The sequence below is a fragment of the Chamaea fasciata genome, unplaced genomic scaffold (genome assembly GCF_029207755.1).
Source record: "Chamaea fasciata isolate MVZ Bird 193981 ecotype frontalis unplaced genomic scaffold, bChaFas1.0.hap1 SCAF_1, whole genome shotgun sequence".
Taxonomy (NCBI): Eukaryota; Metazoa; Chordata; class Aves; order Passeriformes; family Sylviidae; genus Chamaea; species Chamaea fasciata.
In genome coordinates, this window is record NW_027094086.1 from 146,240,507 (window position 1) to 146,262,478 (window position 21,972).

The window sequence follows — 21,972 nt, forward strand, 5'->3', positions numbered from 1 at the left end:
AAGCTCTGATTGCATGTAGAAGATTTACGTTCCCAAACACTCTACAGGTGGAAATGTGAAGGATTTCTCTTTCTACTACAGAGAAACCACTGCCCACTCCCCCTCCAGAACACTTTCCTGGATTGTACCACCAGACTCTCCCTCTGTTCCCTTGTGCACTGCTCTGTGCTGCAACACATCCCTGAGCCCAGTGCTCATTCCTACTCTCTTTTATAGTTATATACTGGCAGTGTAAATTATGGCACAGTGAGCTATTCCTATAGATGAATGCATGCACTCAAAATATGCTTCAACTCAGTCAACTCACCCACACGGAATCTTACCAGTACCAAACACCCACAATTTAATGTATACATATTTTCAAAGGTGAAATCATATATCAGTAAAAAAAAGCCTTGTCCAAAATAAGTATCTGTGCATCTAACTAGGAAATATATTCCAGTATGTATTTTTGTGTTTTACCGCAAATCTTTTGAAACACCTTGAAACGACGAACCTGAATTAATTGTGTGTACTTTTGAAAAGACACACTGTATCACAACCCACTATGAGTGAAAGAGGCTTTTGGGACAACACTGGCTTATATACTTGCTTTCCTTTGGGAAATAAAATAAACGAGAAAAACATTCTCTTAAAAGAAGGCTTTATTTCTTCCGTCCTTCCTCCATGTCTGAATAAGGGGCCACTTAATTCTTATGAGCTTTGAAAACAAATATCTCTCCCTGGAGGTGGAAAAGAGAGTTACAAAACTGCCACCAGTTCCAGCAAACCTGAAAAAAGCAGTAAGGAACTGAAGAACCCCCAAGTGCAGGTGTGAGTGTGGAAACAAGTGGGTGGTTGATGCTTTCCTGTAAAAGCCAGGAAAAGCCAAGCGCTCCATGGGAGCAGTGTGATCACCACACGCTGCCACCCCTTGGTCACGGGAGGAAAATGCTCACGGCACCTCACGGCAGCGTGCTGGGAACCAACATGCACACCAGGCAAAAATCCTGGGAAAAACCAACCTGCAGCTAACGAACTATAATGGGAGATTTTGCTGCACCAACACAAGCATAACTGTATTAGCCCAAAGTAATGTAAAGCTTTTTATTTCAAAGGACAAAATCTGCTGACTGTCAAAGAGCGTCTTCAAGCTGTTATACACACCCTAAGGACTGCCTTCAGTCTGGCCTTTCATGAAACAAAAATATACAAATGGGTGGAGAACAGCTCACACTCACAGATTTATTTTTTTTCCCCCCACTTCCTATGTCTTCAAAAGCCCCTTGGAAACCAACTTGAGCTGCTCTAACCCTGGCCTCAGTCTCTGCTTCCTGCACTCGAGCTCCCAGCTCAGAAAGAGAAACAACACGAGCCGAGTACTCTACGCAAGGTACCCCAACCTATGGCACAGTTCACTACTATTAGAGAGATGATTCAGCCTCTTCATACAGTTGCTCCTGAATACTTAAAAAGACATCTTCACTGGCAGATTTTTTAGTGTGTGCATCATCACTATGGCTAGTGAAGTCTGCAGAAACAGAGGCGGATTTTAAACTGGCAGCAAATATCATAAGTTTGGTTAATTATAGATAAAGCCATAAAGCAAAGGATAAAAAGGGTATCACCTGCAGATCAGTGTCCAGCATTCAGTAATCACAAAATATCTGATGAGCTTCTGTGAAAATATAACCCATGATTTTAATAAGGTTTATAACTATTCCTTTTGAAGGAAGTAAGCTGCAATTTTTATTCTTTTCAAAAGGTGAGCTTACAGAATGTCAGCGGGGCCTAACTATTTCCATGGAAATAACAATTCCTGCTCTCTGCATTTTAATGGCTGGAGGATAACTGAGTTCAGCACCCAAGAACTCACCACGAAGAGGCAGAACAGGAGGTTCTTACAGACTTAAACAGTTAGTTTGGCCCATACACACAGCAGTATAGATCTATAGAGAGACTACTGGTTACAATTCAACTTGTTACAGCTTACAACGAAGTTAGGGTTTCTGCAGTCCCACAACCCCCTCTATCCAATCAATTCATTCATCTCTTTAGGAGAAAACCACCCCACTTTTAAAATACCTGTTGCCTGCAGCTCAGGCCTCACTATTTCTGAGGCTTCTGTCCTTGACACACATTTCCAGGAGTCAATCTCTCTTCCCATTAGACAAATAATGAACTGAAAATTAACACTTTCAATTACATGCAACAGTAAGTCTGATGTACCAAATTACTTTTTTTTTTACCCTGATGGCTTTGATTCTCACTTTCTCAGACTCACTCTGTTAACAAAGGATATTTGATTTACTAAATCCTTAATTTATCCAAACACATAACACAGTTTTACTGAGGCATCTCAAAATGATCTCTATTTATATCTGAATGAAAAACTTCTCAAAAGGTAAATAGATCTGAATAATCAATTGCAGAATTAATAAAGTATAATATATGGCCAAATGGAGTTTTAAGCAAATGCAGAAAAGAAGGAAATATTCAGAATTCAGTTACTGAAAGAATATTTAGAGGAATGAGGGCTTTTGTACTTTGGGACTGGCTTTTTTTGTATGTTTAAGTCTCCTATTAAAGCCAGTAAGAGTTTTGGCTAAGTAATGAACCTGTAAGAATGCAGCATGTGGCTTTTCATATTAAAAAAAGGCCATGATGTTTCACTGGAGGATTCAATATTTTTAACAGATAACTTATCATACAAAATTCAGTTTAAAAAGTATTTCTGTGATCAGTGTTCTACAGCCAGTGCCTTATAAAATGGATCAATATTCCACGTTACAGGAAAGTGTTGAATTTTTTATGCACCTGATTAATGCATTGTTATCATCCCAGTAATTAAAAGGAGCGGCATTACACACAATCAGCATGATACATCTTACTCAGCATCTCCTGGCAGTTGCCTGCAAAAATTAAACTCATTAATCACTGTGATGCCAAGAAAGAAGCCCAGAAAACATGAAGAAGCTCTATTTTATGGGAAAAAAAGTTCTCAATTCAACGTGTAGGAGAAAATCCCTTCCACTGTACAATATGCAAAGCATTTATCGCATCAGTCTAAGAGGTAAACCAATCAAAATTACCACTTAAAAGCTAACCTCATCAATCTAAAAAAGTGAATTATGCTAACAAAATTGCTCATAACCTGCTATACCACCACATTAAACTGAATGAAGAGTTCTCACAGATGTTTCTTCATCTAAATAAATGTAGTGAAAAGCTAATCTTATAACAAGGTAAATATGTCATCTGAATTTTATTTAGAACTGTTGCAATAACTTTAATATCAATAATGCCACAGAGCCAACTAGGAAGTGTTTTTCCGGGGTCATTTATACAGAACCTAGTTTTCTTATTACTCCTCCCATAAATCTAAAGAATTCTGTTATCTCTACTTTGCTATTTTTTTATGCTACTAAAACAATGTTCTCAAGTGTGTCTCAATGGTGTCTGTACGTCAGCAATTGTCATATAAAATCCATATTGGTTTTGGTTTGAATTTTGTTAGGGAGTTACTGCCTCCTCTTTAACTCTGAATAGGTTTCAAGTAGTAATTTTCCACCAGTAGTACTTCCAGTGGACAGAATGCTCACTTACAATACTGTGACCTTCAAAGGCAAGATCCTGCCTTTCCTTCTGTTTTGTTCTGCACTGAGGTCTGTGCTGGTGCTTAAAAATACAGTGCTGAATGCAGCACACATATTTCAGTAGGAAAAGTCATCATCAGTAACCCATAAAATACACTCAGTTCTCTCCCTATTATTAATCACATGACAAAGTTAGGAACAGAACAGTCTCATTCTCAGGTTTGTTTTGATATTTCCAAGTGTGGGAAGGGAGAAAACCCTCTGTTTCTATATGATTTAAGTTTTCCTACTACATTGATGTCAAAAGATGAAAGGCAACGTGAATGGCCCACTTGTACAAAATAGAAAACTTAACTATAATCTCAGGAAAGAGTTTCCAATGCTGTCTCCTTAAGCCCTTCCACATGATGAGGAATAGCACATACTCCTGGCACCCTGCACCAACAGACCACTCTCCTTGGACTTCTCCCACGGTCTTTGCCAGCTCTCTGCCTCACTTTTCCTCTTCCCTCGAGGGTCTCATCCCCAGGGCTGTATTTGCTCGTCCTGACTGAGCCTGTCTCTGCTGATCTCTCCACAGACAAGGGCGAGAGGTCACTGTCAGCTCGCCTCGGCACGGGCCACGGGAGTGTCTGGGGAACATACAGCTCCTCCTGCCTGAGTCAGGAGGGGTTTGGCACCTCAGGCAGCTCTGTCTGACCTGGGATAAGGAAGCGTTTGACACCTCCAGCAGAGGGATTCGGCACCGCGGACAGCTCTGTCTGACGCGGGACAGAGGAGTTCAGCACCTCAGACAGAGGGGCTCGGCACCTCGGACAGCCTCTTTCTGACCCGGGATAAGAAAGTGTTCGGCACCTCGGACAGGGGGTGCGGCACCTCGGACAGCTCCCCTGACCCGGGACAGAGGGCTTCGGCACCGCGGACAGCTCCGTCTGACACGGGACAGAGGGGCTCGGCACCCCGGGCTCCTGTCCCGCTCCGCTCCAGCACCGCGGACACCTCCAGCCCTCCCGGCCCCTCCTGCCGGCTCCTGCAGGGCGGACCCCCGCTCCCTGAAACGCACGATCTAAAGACCATTTCCACTAGTTTGTCATTACATCCTCCGGACCTGCAGGACCCTCTGCCGGAGAGCACCAGCTCAGGTTGCCCAGTCTCAGCGGGAAGGGAGCGCCTGAGAACTGCCGAGCCAGCCCAGGGGACTTTCTCGGACAGGTTGCCCCCTTTAGAAACAAATCACACTAAGCGTCCACGTGGGTTTAGAAGTCACCCCAAATCCCTGTTTCTGGCCACACTTTTTTGCACTTCGTTGCAGAAAACACTAGGCAGGCACAGACATCAGTGTCCCGCAGCAGACAGCAGTGCCCAGCAGTACCCTTCACCCACACAACTCTGAGGGGATGGGGGAGGAAGAAAAGAAAGAAAAAAAAAAAAAAAGAAGAAAAAAAAAAAGGCAAGAAACAGAGAAAAAGTTTCCATTTAGAAGTTAAAGGATAATCTTATTAATATTATTTTGGAGCCTGTCAGCAGAAATCATTCGCACATGCTAAACTGCAGGCTTTCCTCTGCTTCCGGACTCAGCGCTTCTGGTGACCAGAGAAGCGGCTCCAGACATCTGCTGTCTCCAAATCCAGAAAAGCGAAATTAAAACAATGAGGAAAATGTGCCTGAGCCCAGCCCTGGAGGTGGCACTCCGCTGGCTCGCAGCGACACCTAGAGCCCGGCACACGGCCGGGAAGGGCCCCGTGTCCCCAGCCACACCGGGAGAGGGTCATGAGTGGGTGCGGGGGGCCGGGAAAGGGGCCCGGTGCCTTCCTGCAGGCCAAGGAGCAGCAGTGCCAAGATCGGTGCTGGTGAGCGGGTCACAGGGAAGAGTCAATTCAGGTCCTATCACTGCTGTCCCCTGGGGCTGCCAGCATTCTGTCACCTCGGGGAGAGGTTTAGGTCGATTGTCCCCATGGCTGACAGAAGTGCACTTGCTCTATAGACCACAAAAGCCTTTACGAAGGGACGGGAGAATTGACAGGGGTTTAAAAGATAATCCGAGGATATTTTCCCCGCACACACAACTCTCTCCTCTGAGTGAAGCAGCCCTGCTGTTGTGGCTTGAAGCTGTGCCTTGCTTGGGAAGGCTCCCAGAGCCAAAGCTAAACCCTGCTGCAAAGCTAACGTGTCCCACTCGGGCAAGGAGTATTTTTAACAGACACAAACATTATTCCCAACTGCAGCCATTTGCTTCCCCTTGTGTGTGCTTCCACAGAGGCAAAACACACTCAAATCCCTCTGCAAACCTAACACCAGCCAGCGATGCGGAGCCACATGTTTTGATCTATCGCCGGCCCTTGTTCTCTCGGTCTTCCTGCTTTCCAAATCCCCCGTCCCCCTCTTCTCCACCCCGAAAGAACCGGGAGCAATCGACCCAGACTAGTTTAACTCCATCGGACACAGCAGGCAGCCAGCGGCCTGGATTAGTCACTGGTTACTAAGGCGATATGCAGATGCACCCTTTGAAGTCGCTGCTCTGGGAAGCAGCGCGGGAGCGGAAGGTGCGCGGCCGAAGTTTGAGGCATCCCCGCAGGGGCTCGCCCGGGGGCAGCGGGGAGTGGGGAGACAGAGACCCACAAACAGCTGCTCAGGGGTTAAAAAGTTTCCCTACTGCCAGGTTTGGGGGGAGGCTGACTGGAAAGCGAGGAGGGAGGGACAGGGTGAAGACTTCTGCCCCCGGGAGAGTGCTAAAGGGTAAAACACGGAATTAATAATAATAACAAAAAAAAAATTAAAAAGGGGGTGTGGGGAGCCTTGTCGCGTAGCTTGGGGGCAGCCGGACGGAGCTGGCACTCGGCGTTTCCTAAAGTGCTGACCCTGCGCCGCCCAGCCCCGCTCCACGGGAGCGGAGAGCCGCGCATGGAGCTCGGTAACGGGGAGAGCTGCGGGGACAGCGCGGGGGCGGCGAGCCCCAGCTCCCCTCCACTCCCAGCGGGCTCCGTCCCGTACTATTCCCGGCACTTCAGGGGAAGAAGAGGAGAGCAAAGATCCGCCTGGAGGAGCGGACAAACCACAAGAAATCGCTGCCAGCTTAGAGGGGCACACAGCCATCCCGCAGGACAGGGGGCGGGGAGGGGGGGGCACCCAAAACCCAACCCAACCCCACGCGAACGACACCGGCGCTTACATCCTCCTCCTCGCAGTCACTTCGCGACTGGTACTGGAAGCGGGGCCGGCTGCCTTCCTGTTGCAATGGACGCGGGGTCTTGCCGGCAGCGCCGTCCTCCTCGCTGCTCTGGGCGCCCAGGAGGTGACTCGCTTCGGGGGGAACGGGGAACGAGCGGGAGGTGTTGATCTTCCCGCTGAACCGCTGGTACAGTGAAGCCATGAAGTCAATCCGCGGGAAACGAGGAGAGAGGGAGGGAAAGAGAGCCGCTTCTTTTTTTTCTTCCCCTCCTCTCTTCTTTTTTTTTTTGGCTACAGCATGCTACACGCGGGTGAGGATCAGTCCCACATCAGTGGGAGGGTGAGCGAGGGCTCCTGCTCTCCGGTCCTCTGCACCGGCACCCGGAGAGAAGCCGGGGGGTTCAAGAGAGCAGAGACGGGGGAGTGATGAGAGGAAGAAGAGAGAAGATAGATAAATAAATAATAGAACGCAATCGAGCCGTAACACCACAGGCCCCAGGAATGCTGCACCATCCAGTGTTGGGAAGGAAAAAAAAATAGAAAAGGATGAAAAAGAACCAAAACACTCCACGAAGACGTCCCCCCGATAATGGCGCCTGAGTGGATCAGCATTAAATGTGCTTTGGGGGTGTGCGTGTGTGTTTGCAAAAGCAGGAAAAAAAAAAAAAAAAAAAAGAAGAAAAAAAAAAAAAAAGGAAGGGGGGCTGGCTCAATCGCTGGCTGTCAGCGGCTCCCCAGGCAGAGGTGGCGGAGCAGTCGCCTCCGAGGTCGCATACCAACAGTGTGCACAAACGAGAGGCAGAGTGACAGAGTGTGTGAGACGGAGTGGAAGAGGCTGGGAGCCTCATTCAAAGCACGTTGCTCTTCTTGGGAAGGAGGGCTCTTCTACGATCATCTCCTTTTTCGGTACCTTCTGGGGATTTTTTCCTGCCTATTTTTTTTTTCCCGGGGAAACAACTCAAAAAAAAAAAAAAAAAAAAAAAAAAAGGCAACAGACACCTGATCGCCAGCGAAGAGAGAGAAAAAGAGGTGGGGAGGGGGAAGGCGAGGCTGGGAGGCGGGACCAGCAGCTGGAGGGGCTCTGGGAGGCCGCTGTGCGCGGAGTGGCTCGGCCCCGAGGAAGGGGCGAGGGGAGGGAGGGCCAAGGCTCCCCCACTGCCCTGCCCTGCCCCAGCGGGCACTGCCCGCTCCCCGTCCCCTTCGCCCGTCCTCCTTCCCCCCACGGCCGGGGAGAGGAGAGAGAAGAGGGGGCTTGCGGGTTTGTTTTTTTTTGGAGGTGGTCATAGTCGTCGCTTTTTAAAATAATCCGGTAAATCGTGTCTCTTACTATTTTTGTATTAATTCATTTTTGCTGCATTAAAACGTGCTTCAGCGCCCCTCAGTGGAAATCCGCCCAAAGCTGCTCCCGGCGGCTCCGGCCGGGGATAAACAAAACAACCGCGATCCCGGGGATGGAGCCGGGGCTGAGCTAGGGCTGAGCTAGGGCCGGGGCTGGGGTCGGGATCGGGGTCAGGGTCGTATCCGGGGCCGGGACCCGCCGGGAAGCCCCGCCACGGCCTTTGCTCGGGGCTCCTGGTCCCGCTGCCCCAGCCCGGGAGCCGCGGCCGCCGCTCGGCGCTCCGGGCGGGGACACCGGGGCTGCTCGGGCCGAGCTGCAGGCGGGTCCTGCCCCGCCAGCCCGGCACGGCTGCCCGGGACAGAGGGGGACAATTCATGTCGCTCCAGCACCAGGCAGAGGGGTTTCCATAGCAACAGATGCTTAGGTTTAAAGGAAAGTGGCAGAGTTGCTGTCCCTTCTTCTGCTCTCCAAAATCCCCTCCCCTTTGACCTCTAAATTTACCGGAGATATTGGGATCACAACACACAAAGCATAAAGCAGTGTTTGCCCATTCCCATTGAGAGACTTGCTGCTGAAGAGCTCACAAACTTCATTATAATTTAACTAGTGGATTTCATGGGCTAAAATACTGTTTCTAAACACTGTTCTTGCTTAAAGTTTTAGCTCTTAAGGTAATACCATCTCTGATGTATGTAACTTCATCAGTCTTTAAAAAAAGCCCACTTCAGCAGATCATGTATACAATAGTCTAAAGTGCAAAGATTCCCCCCTCCATGATTTCAATAACTGCCTGATCAAAAATCTCTTTGTGTCTGAATAGTTTCATCAACCCCTTTTTATTTGTGTCTTCAAAGTCAGGCATGAAAAGTCTTAACATTTAGATGAAAAGGGAACCTTATCTCATCAAGATAGAAAACAAAAACAAACACTCTATCTCCTTCCTGACGGAACTTGAAAGAAGGAATCATTTTGATCTTCACAACTGAGATCCTGACATTTAATTAAAAAACAAGATGAGCACACAACGCTCTGAAGCAAAGGTCTGTCTTCTAAGTCATAGTGACATCCATCATAGCACAGGTAACTTTCCAGAAGCCACTTGGACCCCTTGTAACTCCTGTGTCAGACACAAATTGACTACCAAAAATCTGGACGCAGAGCTCACCTAAATTCCACCTTGAACTGCATTAACGATATTTGGAATCATCACGGGTTTATGATATTTGGAACTGGTGACAACTAGCACAAAAAAAAAAAAAAAACGAACGAGAGAATAAAATTAAAAGAAATAATACATTTTTAACTTCTAAGGAAAAAACTAGGACACAAAGGAATAATCAAAGAAAGCCACAAAAAGGCAAGACGAAACCACTAGGCAGGAAAAACACCAAAGATTAAATGTCTGAATTTAAAAGTTTCAAAGAAAGCACAGAAAAAAGAAAACATTCAGCATCACAGCCCAGTTCAAAACCGAAAGAGCCTCTAGGGATCAATTCAGATCCAAATACATTGTTTGTGGTTTGAATTCTTAAGAACCAAGATTTCACATAATTGAGTTTGCTTAGTCATGCACGCATATACTGGGCATGTATGTGTGTACACATTTCATGGAAAAATTATATTAAGGGAACACAAAATTGCAATGTCAAACACCTGAAAAGCTCAGTAAGAAACAAACAGCCAAATGGTCCTCATCCACCAAAAGATCCTGATCATGTAGCTTTGGGCTGTGATTCATTCTCCCAAAAATAATTACAGCTATTTAAAGGCATTTCTGACTCCAGCTCTCCCCTCCATGACAGACCGGGGACAGCAGAAACAATTTAATGTTGTGTTCTGAGTTTCATGGTGGGTGAAGGAAGATGGTTTGCACCAGCTGGGAACTGCAAGACAAATTTCTGTCACCCTGCTACAGCCAGAGTGACCTTGTGTGGAAGGGCTGAGCAGACAGCGGGATGCAGAAATATCTTGAACAACCCCCTGCAACAAGATGCACCAGGCTCAGTCTGTCGATGCCATTGCTGAAAGCAGGAGGATTTTTCTGAGTCATAGGGGACCCAGATGATTGCATTAGGGACTCTGGAGAGCACTCCAGCCTGCCTGTGCATGAGTTATCTCAGGATGTAGCTTGTCCCTGCAAACGTGTTGTGGTAGTCCTGCCTGCCTGCTGGGGAGGGACACAGCCCAGGGCTCCTGGGGCACTGTGCAGTGCTGGCAGCACCTCTACCTTCCACTTGCAAGTGGTTTATTTGCTGTTCGTCTGTGCAAGATTGGGAGCCCAGAGTCCTCTACAATGTCCAGGTTATGTGACCAGATACTGGCATACGAAGTGCACACTAATGGGGCATGGAAAGCATGAAGCTAAACAGAAAAGAAACACAGGAAACATCGAGACATGGCAGCAAAATGGTACTAAACAAACACTCCAGGAACGGGGCTTGCATTGCAGCCAAAGACCTTTCCAGCCCATGGCAAGATTTGAGAAGTGAGCGATTTGCGTTATGAAATGTGTAAAGAGGCAAAATATTTCAAAAGTAAAAACATAAGGTTCTTGTCTTTAAACACACATCCTACATGTAAGAAAAATCCTTTCCCCCAAACCCTGCAATGAGATCCCAAGATAAAAATCAAGGCACTTCAAAACAGTGTCCTCAAGCATCTTTTAGTTGTATATTTAATTCAGTATCCAAAGTTTTGAAGGGAGGTTTGATTCCTAACTAGTGACATTTCCATCAAAATAAAGTGGGTTAGTTAAGACATTTTCCCTGCAGCACCAATGTTTTACTGACATTTTTAAAGCATTCAGATAGAAGTGATACTTTTTTCTCCCCATGTTGTACAAACAAACAGTGTCCCCACATTTCAGCACTATTAATGTAGCACAGTCAAAAGCAGGTCAAACACAAGCCCTACTGCCTTTAAAACTTTACATTAAATATTTGTTTTCAGACAAATCAGCTCTGAATAACACTGGCAAAGAAACAATTCAGCAATATTACTCCAGGATATTTTTTATTTAGATATAACTTCTATCTGTCAGGGAATTCATGCATTGTTATTCATGTTCCATTCTTCTGTTCTGACAAAGCAATTTATGAGCTTGCCATCTAAATAATATAGAGTTTGTTGCAGACAGAGCTAACATGTTTCTAGTTTTCAAGTGGTGATAGTTATTAAGCAGCTGATTAGTGGGGATTTTTTAAACAAAAGATATTTTTTCAATAGTTCAAGTACACTTTTTATTATTTGAACAATTACATTTTCATTTTCCAATGAATTTGTAAAGGAATTTTAGAATTTCCTGTTTATTTTTTATATAACTCCCAAAAAGGCCAAGTTAGTATTTTCTCTTGCAATGACTGTATTTATTAATATAAAACATCTCGGTTCTTGATAATAGCAACTGTCTAGGCACTAGGAAGACAAAGAAACAATATTTTAACTCCTATTACCATGGTCAGCCAAGATAAAATCATCCAGCTCATGAATCTCTAACGGCCCCAGGCTTATGCCTTCTGTACATCTGCTGCCTGGTGTCAACTAAAAACTCAACCAAACCAGAACAGGAAATCCCTTCCCTGTGTCAAATGCACCAGTCCGTAGTCCCTGAGGATACACTTGATCATTCATTTTTATCCAGCGGGGTGTGCTGGGGGGAGCACTGCATTGTGTCAGGACAAGTGACAGTAGGGCTGCAGAGGGGCAATAAATATTGAGGAATTAGTATGCTAAGCTGCTCACTTTCTTAGCTCATTATTTGTGCTAGCGGCATCTCAGAGCAAGTGATGCAGAAATGCAGCACTGGACAGTGAGTGAGGCATACTTCTCTCTGGAATCACACACTATTCAGAAAACAAATCTTGAAGGCCTTATAATGATTAAAAAAAAAAATAGAATGAAGAGAAGTTCCTAAACAAACAAGGAAGCTCTCCAGGCTGGACTAAGAGAAACATTAGTGAAACTAGTTTTCTGGGCTCCACAAGAATAATTCAGTCTTCCACAAGTGGTGGAATGAAGGCTCTTGTGGGGAATAGAAAACACTGATACTCAAGTACTGGGAATAATAGACAATGGTGGCTTTACAGGATACAAGTTTTGGGGGAAAAAAAGGAAGTAGGCTGAAAGAAAAGGCTCTTCAAGAGAACATATGGGCCCACAGGGAGCCAAGAAGAACAAAATCTAAGCATGTAGAAGAGGCAGGGACACAGTGAAGTACCAGGAGGACCAAGAGAAAAAGGAGATGAAGACAAGTGAGGTCAAAGAGGCAGAGCAGAAATGGACCAAAACTGTCAGAGATGGAAAGCACCAATGTGCCTGGGGAGCAGGGAGCCAGGCTGGGGTGGTACAGGGTTAATTTGAGCCACACAATGGGGGCATTTTCAAAACCAGGGAGATCAGCTGCTCCAGAGGGCAATTCCAACGCCTGGCGGATAAATGTTCTCTGAGTGGTCAGTAAGACAGGTGATTGTAACCACCTTGATACCCACCAAGGTCTAATTAAATGGCATCAAGAGCCCATAGCTGAATATCAGCAGGTTCTTCCTGGTAGTGTGAGCAGGACTGGTTCCAAAGGAAATGGGTGAAAGTCCTAATGCTGAGGGCACTTATAAATAGCCTGTATGAGGCATTAGAAAATGTGCTGTAAGGGATAATCCTGCCAACTGGCAAAACTATAGATCACATGACCAAGAAGGTCTTTCCCATATGGTTTTTTATGATTTTGCAGTTGGTGCAGAGGTGATGAAAGGCAGGCAAAAAAAAAAAAAAAAAAAAAAAAAAAAAAAAAAAAAAAAGCCACAGAGGAGAGGAGTTGGGAACAATGGTTGTCCAAGTCTGGTGCTAAAAAAGGTTATGAAAAGCCTCAGTAAAAGAAAATACTGATGTTCATGTGTTTGTACAGTTGCACACCACATCAGGGTCCTGTCTTAGCCCTGCAGCTGGTACTGACACTCATACCAACAGAAATTTGTACTGCAAATTGTCTTTCTTGTCTTAATTAACATTCTGGTTTTGGGAGCTTTATCTGAGAGAACTGAGGGTGAGATCCCAATTCCGTGTCTTCAAGAGAAGCCAGGAAGCCAGGAAGCCAAGCATTCCAGATAAATACATTTTCCTTTGGATGCCACAAGCAGTTGGCATCCATGTGAGACTTGGCTAACATTCCTGAGCTGGTCTCCACCATGCACATTCCTCTCTGCGTTGTAACCTGCCAGGGCTTGATACTCAAGTCAGATATGCCATGACAGCTGATTAATCCCATCTCTCAAGGGGGTTTTCAGTAAGAAAAGTGAATATATTTGTCTTCAGAAAGGCAACGTAGGCTCTTGCAGGTCTATCGGAAAAGCAACCATCTTGCAAAAGCATCTCTCTGTCACCTCAGACATACTGGCTCAAGGCAGGAGATACACTCACCTCTGTATGTGAAAGGGATGCACAAGGTCCCTGCTCCACTGGTGTGCAGGAGCCATATCTGCACATCCTTATTTGCCCAAGCTGGGGGAAGCTGATGCAATTTCTCCCTAATTCACCACTGTAAAACTGGCAGCATGAAGAAGCAAAATACCTTGGGGAGATTCTGAATTTTCACTTGCCAAAAAGAACTTGTGCATGAAGAATCTTGGAGAAGCAGAAGGAATTTAATGAGTTAGCATTTCAAATGCATGCCACAGCATTCAACGGGAGCAGACAAGACAAAATAATTTAATTTAAAGACTTTTTTATATATAATACAAAGAATTTTTTTTTTAAAACAGATCTGACTCCTCAGACTAGCTGTCACTAAATTCACAGGGCTTTTTGTTGTTATTGCTTGGAAGAAAACTAAAACCTAGATTTCCTAAAAGATTCAGGGGATGCAATGACACAAATTTAGGTTTTGGAACCCCCCAGGTGAAAGGAAACCCTAGAGAGAATTATGAATATGCAGGGAAAAAAGTATATTTAGAAAAGTGGACATCTCAAAAAGGCTACCTTAGGCTAACCAAATATCCTCCCACTCCTTTGTTCTCCTTCTGGCCTTGCCAGACATATGTTTCTTCCTCCAGTTTGGCACAGATTCAGCATATTCAAGTATTCTTCTCTTGCAGCATTTACAGAGAAAGAAGCAACGATGGAGGTTTGTAAAACCCCTCCCTGTGAGGGAGCATGTTGGATATTCTCTAGGAATAAATACCGAATTAGGCAATCTTGAAGGCTGTAGGTACAAGTCATCCCAGTTTCTGTCCCCCGTCAGGACCATAGACAGGTGAGGAGCTGTTGTGGGAAGTCTTCATGGGCAGTTTTGAATGTACAGAACTGCCACTGGGGGTACCTCAGGAAATTTTCAGGCTGAACAGAAAAGCATCTGATAAATTCCAGTCATCTGGAGCTAAGTGGAATGTCAGCATGGATTTTTTAGAGCACAGTTCTAGATTAGCTGTCTGAAGTCCCCTGAAATCACCTAAAAGTAAATAATCCCAGTTTGGATTTGGGACTAGTTGGTAGATACTTGCGCTTCTTCACTCTAAGTGCTGGCGCATGTTCTTTCCTGCCTATTTGCCTCCATAAACTGATTAGGGAGAAAAGCTTACTTGCTTGCTCATAGTTTTCTAAGTACAAATTACATCATTTGTCCAATTCACCTGTCTGAGCAACAAAAAGTCCAAAATCATTGAGGCTCATGGAAGTTATTTTAAAGGTTTGTAAATGTTTCTGGTCAACTGCCATTATGTAAATGCACAGGATTATAAATGGCTGTCAAACAGTGCATTCATTTTTTTAAAAGGTGAGAGACACAAGGACAAGAGCTGAATACTGGTAGGAAATCAATAAATTACATCTTTACCAGTTTAAAAAAGTTTATAACCAAAGATGTTTGGGGTCAATAAACAAACCAACCAATGAGAGGTTTTCATTTTAAACACCTCTCAAGATGTACCTGGATTAAACTCACCAATATATATGCTTCTTTTTAATTTTATTGTATTCTTTCAACATAAGCCAGAGGCACTAAGCTTTGCAAGGTTATTCAGCAACGTGAATACACACTGGAATTATCAAAATCAGATCAGTGATGGTATAATCAATATGAGCTGCTGCTTTGGAAAATTCCAGGAGGTATTCACATGAATCTTGACGTATTCACAGCGTGTACCTAAATTTAGGGGTATTTTATTTCTAGTTGCTAGTTAAGCTGACAGACATCTTATTGGCTTGTTCAGTAATATCTTAAAAACAACCAAATAAACCCAATTCTTTGTGAAAGACGCCAGGCACACACCTTAGTCACTCCTGACTTAGGGATAGATCTATAGGTATATTTATTTGAATATGCCAAGGAATCATAAAAACATGTCAAGTGAACTGAAGAAAGTATGAAAACTAACTTTAGAGACGTTCAATAATTTCACCACACAGATAAAAGCAATTCAGGACTCCTCTAAGTGAAAAAAACATGCTGATTCCTCATGATCTGAATAAGAGTGTGACAAAAGCAATCCTGGGACATTCTGACTGCAACTGCTAATTTCAAATCTCTGAAAAAGGTTTGTTCTTCCAGAGAAAAATAATTTAATTCCCTCCAAGTTATAAGCACACAGAAACAATCAGAACCTCCTGTTCCTCTCCACAAAAGCAGGTAAACAGCAAGTAGACAGCTAAAAAATGTCCCAACAGGGTCCAAAACCCAGCTGTTGAGTCCATCATAGTTTCTGCAATACAACTTCAGCAGCACAACCAGAGCTGCATTTTGTAAAAGCACCAACACTGAATGCAATTGTTGAAAAATGGAGGCCACCATGACTTAAAGAAGTAACTTCTGATGAAACATAACTTGCTACATTGGCTGATGCCAGCCCTCCAGGAACCTTATTAGCAATGAGCAGATGGAACCAGCATCATCATTTGTCTGGCATGTACAGTTCTTAAATCACTTAATTGTTTCTCAACACTACATCTCCAATGATTTCATATAAACCATCACATTGTAACCTTCAGCTTCAAGAGGCCGAGTGAATTTTACCATTTTCCTGTGGGAATTGTTTATTCTGGCCATTACTCACCGATTTAAATATATCTTTGCCCACCAAGTAACTTGACAAAACAGAATTCTGATGATGATAATTTTCGTGAAGATTTCCTTTACTGAGGAAAGAGTATTCCCATTCAGAGGTGTTGATATCCTTCCATTGGTGCTGCTTGGTATTTTTGGAAGTGGATGACGCCTCAAAACCAATTATCATGGCCTAGTTGTGTCACCCAGAAACATACGGGTCCTTGAAGAGGCAGCATACGTGGTACCGACATTCGCGGCGCATTATGACAAACGCAGGCAACAACTTGTCAGAGGTGGAAACATTTGCTGGATAACAGAGATGGCATAATCAGAAAGTAGGACAGTCATCCCAAAATGGGGCAAAACTGTGTTTTGGCTAGAATAGGACATGCAGGAATTTAAATGACTTGGGATTTTCCCCACAAAAAACCATCTGCCGTATCTTGAAATGCACGGCGCTTTCTTTGTATTAAAGAATTTGCAAGAAAGTGTTGAAAATTGCCTTGTATCAGGGCTCAGGTCTTATGAGGAGTATTTGAGGGAGCTGAGGGTGTTCATCCTGGAGGAAAGGGGGCTCAGGGGAGACCTTATTGCTTTCTACAGCTCCCTTGGAGCAGGTTGTAGCCAGGTGGAGATTGGTCTCTTTTCCAAGAAACAGGATGACAGGAAAGTGTCAAGTTGAGCAGAGGAGACTCAGACTGGATATTACGAAAAATTCCCTCATGGAAAGGGATGTCTGGCACTGGACCAGGCTGTCCAGGGCAGTGGTGGAGTCACTGCCTGAAGGTTTTTAATAGATATGTGGATGTGGCACTTGGGACATGGTTTAGTGGTGGGTTACCAGACACTATCAATGATCTTTTACAAACTAAACAATACCATGATTACAGGATCCTATGGAAAAGGAAAGAAGACACCTGAAAGGGGCCCAAATCTTTGGAATTTCCCAGTCTCTTAAGCCTAAAATAGTGTTGCTTTCAGAGCACTCACTGAGGCCTATTTCTAAATAAGTACACTGGCAATCATTTCATCTTTGCCTGCTTTTTCCAGGGAGCTGTAGAGGAGCACTGCTTTACCTGTGATGTACCTAAGCATTGAGCTCCTGATCCAGGGCTGAGGAGCTCCCTGTTGCCATGACTGAACCTTGACTGGGATTCTCATGCTGACCTTAGTCCCCCACTCTGCCACAGACAATTCTCTAGCCAGGCCACCTAGTTTAAGAGGCAGCAGAAGCTGCCTGCCCTGCCACCTTGCAAGCCCCACATGCGCCCCAAAATGTCATAAAATAGGTTTGTGGGTCAGCTGCAGTGTGGGCTGACAGCATATCCCAGCTTAGTACTGCAGCCATGGTGGGAGAGGCCTGAATGCACTTTTCTGCTTATTTTAGGAGCAGCCTAAGGCAAGTTTAAAAAGTAATCTCTCTCTCTTTTTTGCTACCAGTAGTGCTTTTCTATAGGAAAAAAAAATACAATAAAAAAGATCACACTGTGATTTCTAAGCTGACAGCAGGCCTTTAAGATCAGAGCACAGACTTTAAATTAAATATGCTCCATCACACAAAGTTTTTGTCTATTATGTAGCTCATATTAGAAAATAGTTGTCATTTCTTTATCAGATCCCTTTGGAAACTCACTACTGTTGGACCCTGCCCTCTACTGACATGCTTCTCTTCTGAGCACAATGCAGTCTCTTATATAGGTGGCAACCTAGATGGAACATTTAAAATGAGCCTTTTTTTCAAAAGAGACGTAAAAAAAAAAAAGACAGGAAGACAGAGATTACAATTCTAGTGATTTCTATTTTCTATGTCAAATAGCTGAGAGAGTGCAAAAAGAAAAAATAAATTGAAATGAAATATTAATAATAATCTGAAGAAAGTTCATTTGGATCAATACAATTTTAAGAATAAGAGTCTGGAATGCCTTCTACCCTCCAGAAATAAAACTGGGTGTTTTACAGTGTTTGTCAAGCCTGTTCTCTGAAGTGAGGGAGCATTTCCACTCCTCCCACTCTATGCACTCTGTCCAGTACACATTGTTTGAAGTGACAAGAGAGTAAGTATTTTGATAGCTGTTTTCAATTAAGGCCCTTAAAGTAGAGACAACGCCCATTAAGGCTTACAGTAAATTTCTGAGATGAAATTTCTGGTCAGTGTTTTCGGGATGAGACCAGCGGAGCTGAGGGATTTGTTCATTGTAGGTCTGTCCTGGGGGCAGGAGGGTGCACATGCTTTATCCTATGGCCTTTTATTCTACAGGGTAATGACTCTTGATACTGGGAAGGCTCAGCAGAATTAGAAGGAGATGAAACATCAGGAGAGGTGCCCAGTTGCTAATTTTGGAAGCAATGAGGTCCCAGACCATGGCTTTTCATCTGACCTGGTGCCTAGCTGATTGTTTAAAATAGGCAGCTTATGGAAAAAGAACTAAACCACAAGGATAGTAAAAATTCATTGAGAAAGAGCACTCATTCTTCCTAAGTCATTGCTGTAGATGTCACTGGGGTCTGTGTGTGTGCTCAGGAAATTGTGTTTCTTACGCCACAGTTGTTCCAGGTTTGCACCAAAGTCTGGAGGAAAACTCCAATGTGCTGGCTTCTCTTTCTATAGGGTTCTCAGGTTATTTATTCTAGCCAAATGCCAGAGATACTGCAGGCACAGAGAATGCTTTATGCCCTCCATAAAATCATTTGACAATCCAAGGAAAACTTCCCTGAGACTGCTGCTCAGATTCCAGCGTGATTAATTGTATTTAGTGGACACTTCACCTGAGTAAGGACTGCAGGGACTGACAATACCTGAGCAGGCCAGCCCAAAACACTGAAATTTTCCAGAAGCTGAGAAATAAACATTTGGGAAAAAACCATCTGTAAATACAGATCAGCATCACCACTTGAGGGTGCTGCAGTAGTTCTTAAACATTAACTCAAAGATATGCTGCCAGGCAGGTACTGTACACAGAGCTACACGGCAATAATTCACCTAATTACTTCCACGGAGGCACTCAGAACATTTGGAGTTAAATTAGCACAAAATACTGCTGAAAAGGAGAGCTTCTTCTGAAATACCGGTTTGAAATCCTAAACACCTTCCTAACTAACTGCGGTGATAAAACGGGATTCTCCTTAAAAAGAGCTGGGAAAAGGAAAAATTAAGCCAAACATAAGAGGGCCCTCAATTACAAAGTCACATGCATTTCCAGCTTCAAGAAAGTCATTACGAGTATAAATTCTCAGCTCTGCACACACATTTCCTTTGACTGTAACACAAGCGAATATTTTTCAAGGCATATCAAATTGATTTTGCTATAAACTATTACGGGATTATAGCCTCTTTGAATAGTCTTCACTACAGGAAAGACACAGAACTGGTCTCTGTGGGAAATATATTGAATAGTCAGTAAAACACAAAGCAATACCAAAATACAATAGAAAATGTTTCAAAGAAGCCACAGCAACCTAAATGAAGAGGGTCTGTCAAACATAATCTAGGATTCTCCTATTATGTAGAAACTCCTTTTTATAATAATAATAATAAAAAAGTTATTTTCTTGTGAGGATACAAAAATGTAGAAAAAAATGATAAATGATAATGATGCTTCTTTTGAATGTATGAAATCATTTCATATGTGAAAGCACAGTGACTGAAATAAGCTCTCATTTGTAAAGTTTGTCCAACTCCAGTTTTTTAATCTGACTCTTATCAGGTACTCAAGAGAGCTGGTTAGGAACTGTTTCATGATACTCTTGGAAAATGCTGACCCATCCAAGTTAAAACCGCTGGTGGTATAGAAACTAGTTTAAAAGAACATTCCCTGTTCAAAGACATTGGTGGAGGGGGATTTATTGCTTAAGGTTAGAAGATATAAATCAGGCACTTTCAGCCTGAACATAGCACCAATTCATACCCCAAAATAAAGTGATTTTGAAATTTGGATGAAGAATGGAAAAAAATTAAATTAAAATAAATCACTTAAGTTGAACCAAACTAATTTTACTCCTTGGCTTGGCACAGAGCAGACAATTGCAAGACTTGTAACCCATCCCAGCTCAGAGCAGCAAAGTTTTGAAGCTTTGAAGCCTTAGTTCCTCTCAGCTCTGACCCCCTCACTGGGTGCCCACTAGAACATGGTATGTTATAAGGCTTTCTGAAACTATTGGGAAATATGATAATACCTGGACCTTGACCTTGAAGTCAAAGTACTGCAATCAGCTACAAGGGTGCCCTGGTGCAGGGCTGAATACAATCTGCAGACAGGTAAGTCCTAGGAATAGTTCTCTGCAGTGAGAGGGAAAGAGTCTCACCCTCTTTGCATGTCCTCTCCCTCAGGGCACTGCTCAACAACAGTTGCTGCTGATGTGGATGCCACCCACGATCCCCAGCATATATTTCCCAGGGCTGTGCTCTCAGAAATCAAGAACTGGTTCAATTTTTGAAGAAGATTGATTTCAACCCAATGAACATCTTTCTGCAGTGTGCAGGCACTGCCCAATAAATGCTTGAGCCTCTCCTTCCCAGCTAAAGATGACGGAGGGAAAGCAACGAGATGAGGGTAACTGTACGAAGGTGTGAAGAGCCAGAAACTCATTCTGCAAACTGTGCCTCTTCTCTGGCCTTAGCACTCTAATAGCCTAGAGCCATTTGGCCCCTAGATTGCAATACTCAGCAACAGAAAAAGAGAGCAAAATCTGCTATAGGCACTTTACAGAGACAGGAGTAATCTTTGAGGTTATGTAGCAAGACATTGTTTTATTAAAGTATCTGAAGTTAGAGCCAATATGTCAATATTCACTCTCTTTATAAAAAGTATGTCATAAATAGGCAGACAGTCTTGACACTATATGGGTTTTCCTACAGCCTATTCATTTCTACATTGCATTGTTCAAACAGTTATTTTTAAATTTTCATTACTTTGCAGACAGTGCCCTGATTATTCCATTGAGAATGGTATCCATTAAATACTTTTACAAATTCCTTTACACATGATTAACATTAGCCCAAGACCTATCTGCTTCCCTATGCCAAGGTCACAAATACCAGATATATATTTCCAGTGATGAAAATAAGATACGTATAATTTCTACAAGTTAAAGGACTGCTATGAGGACTTTTTTGAAAGACAAAAATAGGAAAGGAAGATAGAAAACCATCTTGGCCTCATTTAAAATACAATTCCATCTCACACAGGTGAGAGTTCCAGCTTGGCCAACTCCTACAAGAAGTGTCAGCAAACAGGCCAGAGTGATTTGGCTGTTGGATGCACAGACACAAACTCGTGGTTATTGAAATGCATCTTTATTACCTGGGAAATTGTGCCTCCAACAGATTTTACCACAGCATTTATCTCCTATTAACTTCATTCAGACCAGGATTAAATTTTGGGCAAGCCTCTCTGATTATTTCACTTCCCCAGGAACAAAATGTGTGCATAACAACCTGCACCTACCCCAGAGGGGGCTGTGAAGATTAATGGTAGGAAAGCTCCTGGATCCCAAGGACAGACATTTGTCCTAGTTATGTCTGTGTATGAAAAACGATCAGGACTCCCCTGTCTCTCAGAAAATGGCCATGGTTACTTTACAAGACATATTCAAGCTATGAGTTATGAACTCAAACATCAGAATAACTGAAACTATTAACAAATAACATGTAACACTCTAAATGTATTTCACTGGGAAAAGGTCAGCATTAGAGATAGGAGACAGCCTTTCACATTAGAATAACTCATATCACCTTCTCTTCATCAGTCATGTATTTCCATAACTGCTTTCTTTCAGTCATCTTATTTAACAAAAAGGATTTATGTTTTGTGGCAAACAGCACTGTGGAAAAGGCATATTTATTAAGTCTGCCATTGTAA

At 43.6% G+C, this 21,972-nt stretch overlaps 1 protein-coding gene across 2 annotated transcripts in view; it reads right to left on the reverse strand.

The window, feature by feature from the left end:
* DPP6 (dipeptidyl peptidase like 6) overlaps positions 1-21,972 on the reverse strand; it is a 485,832-nt gene that overhangs the window by 397,477 nt on the left and 66,383 nt on the right. Inside the window, exon 1 of one of the 2 annotated variants that reach the window (XM_066200932.1) lies at positions 6,745-6,945. The exons of the other annotated variant lie outside the window; for it this stretch is intronic. Within the exon in view, the coding sequence (XP_066057029.1) occupies positions 6,745-6,945 (201 nt within the window). Of the gene's footprint in view, positions 1-6,744; positions 6,946-21,972 lie in introns of those variants that run through there. 2 annotated transcript variants of the gene reach the window in all.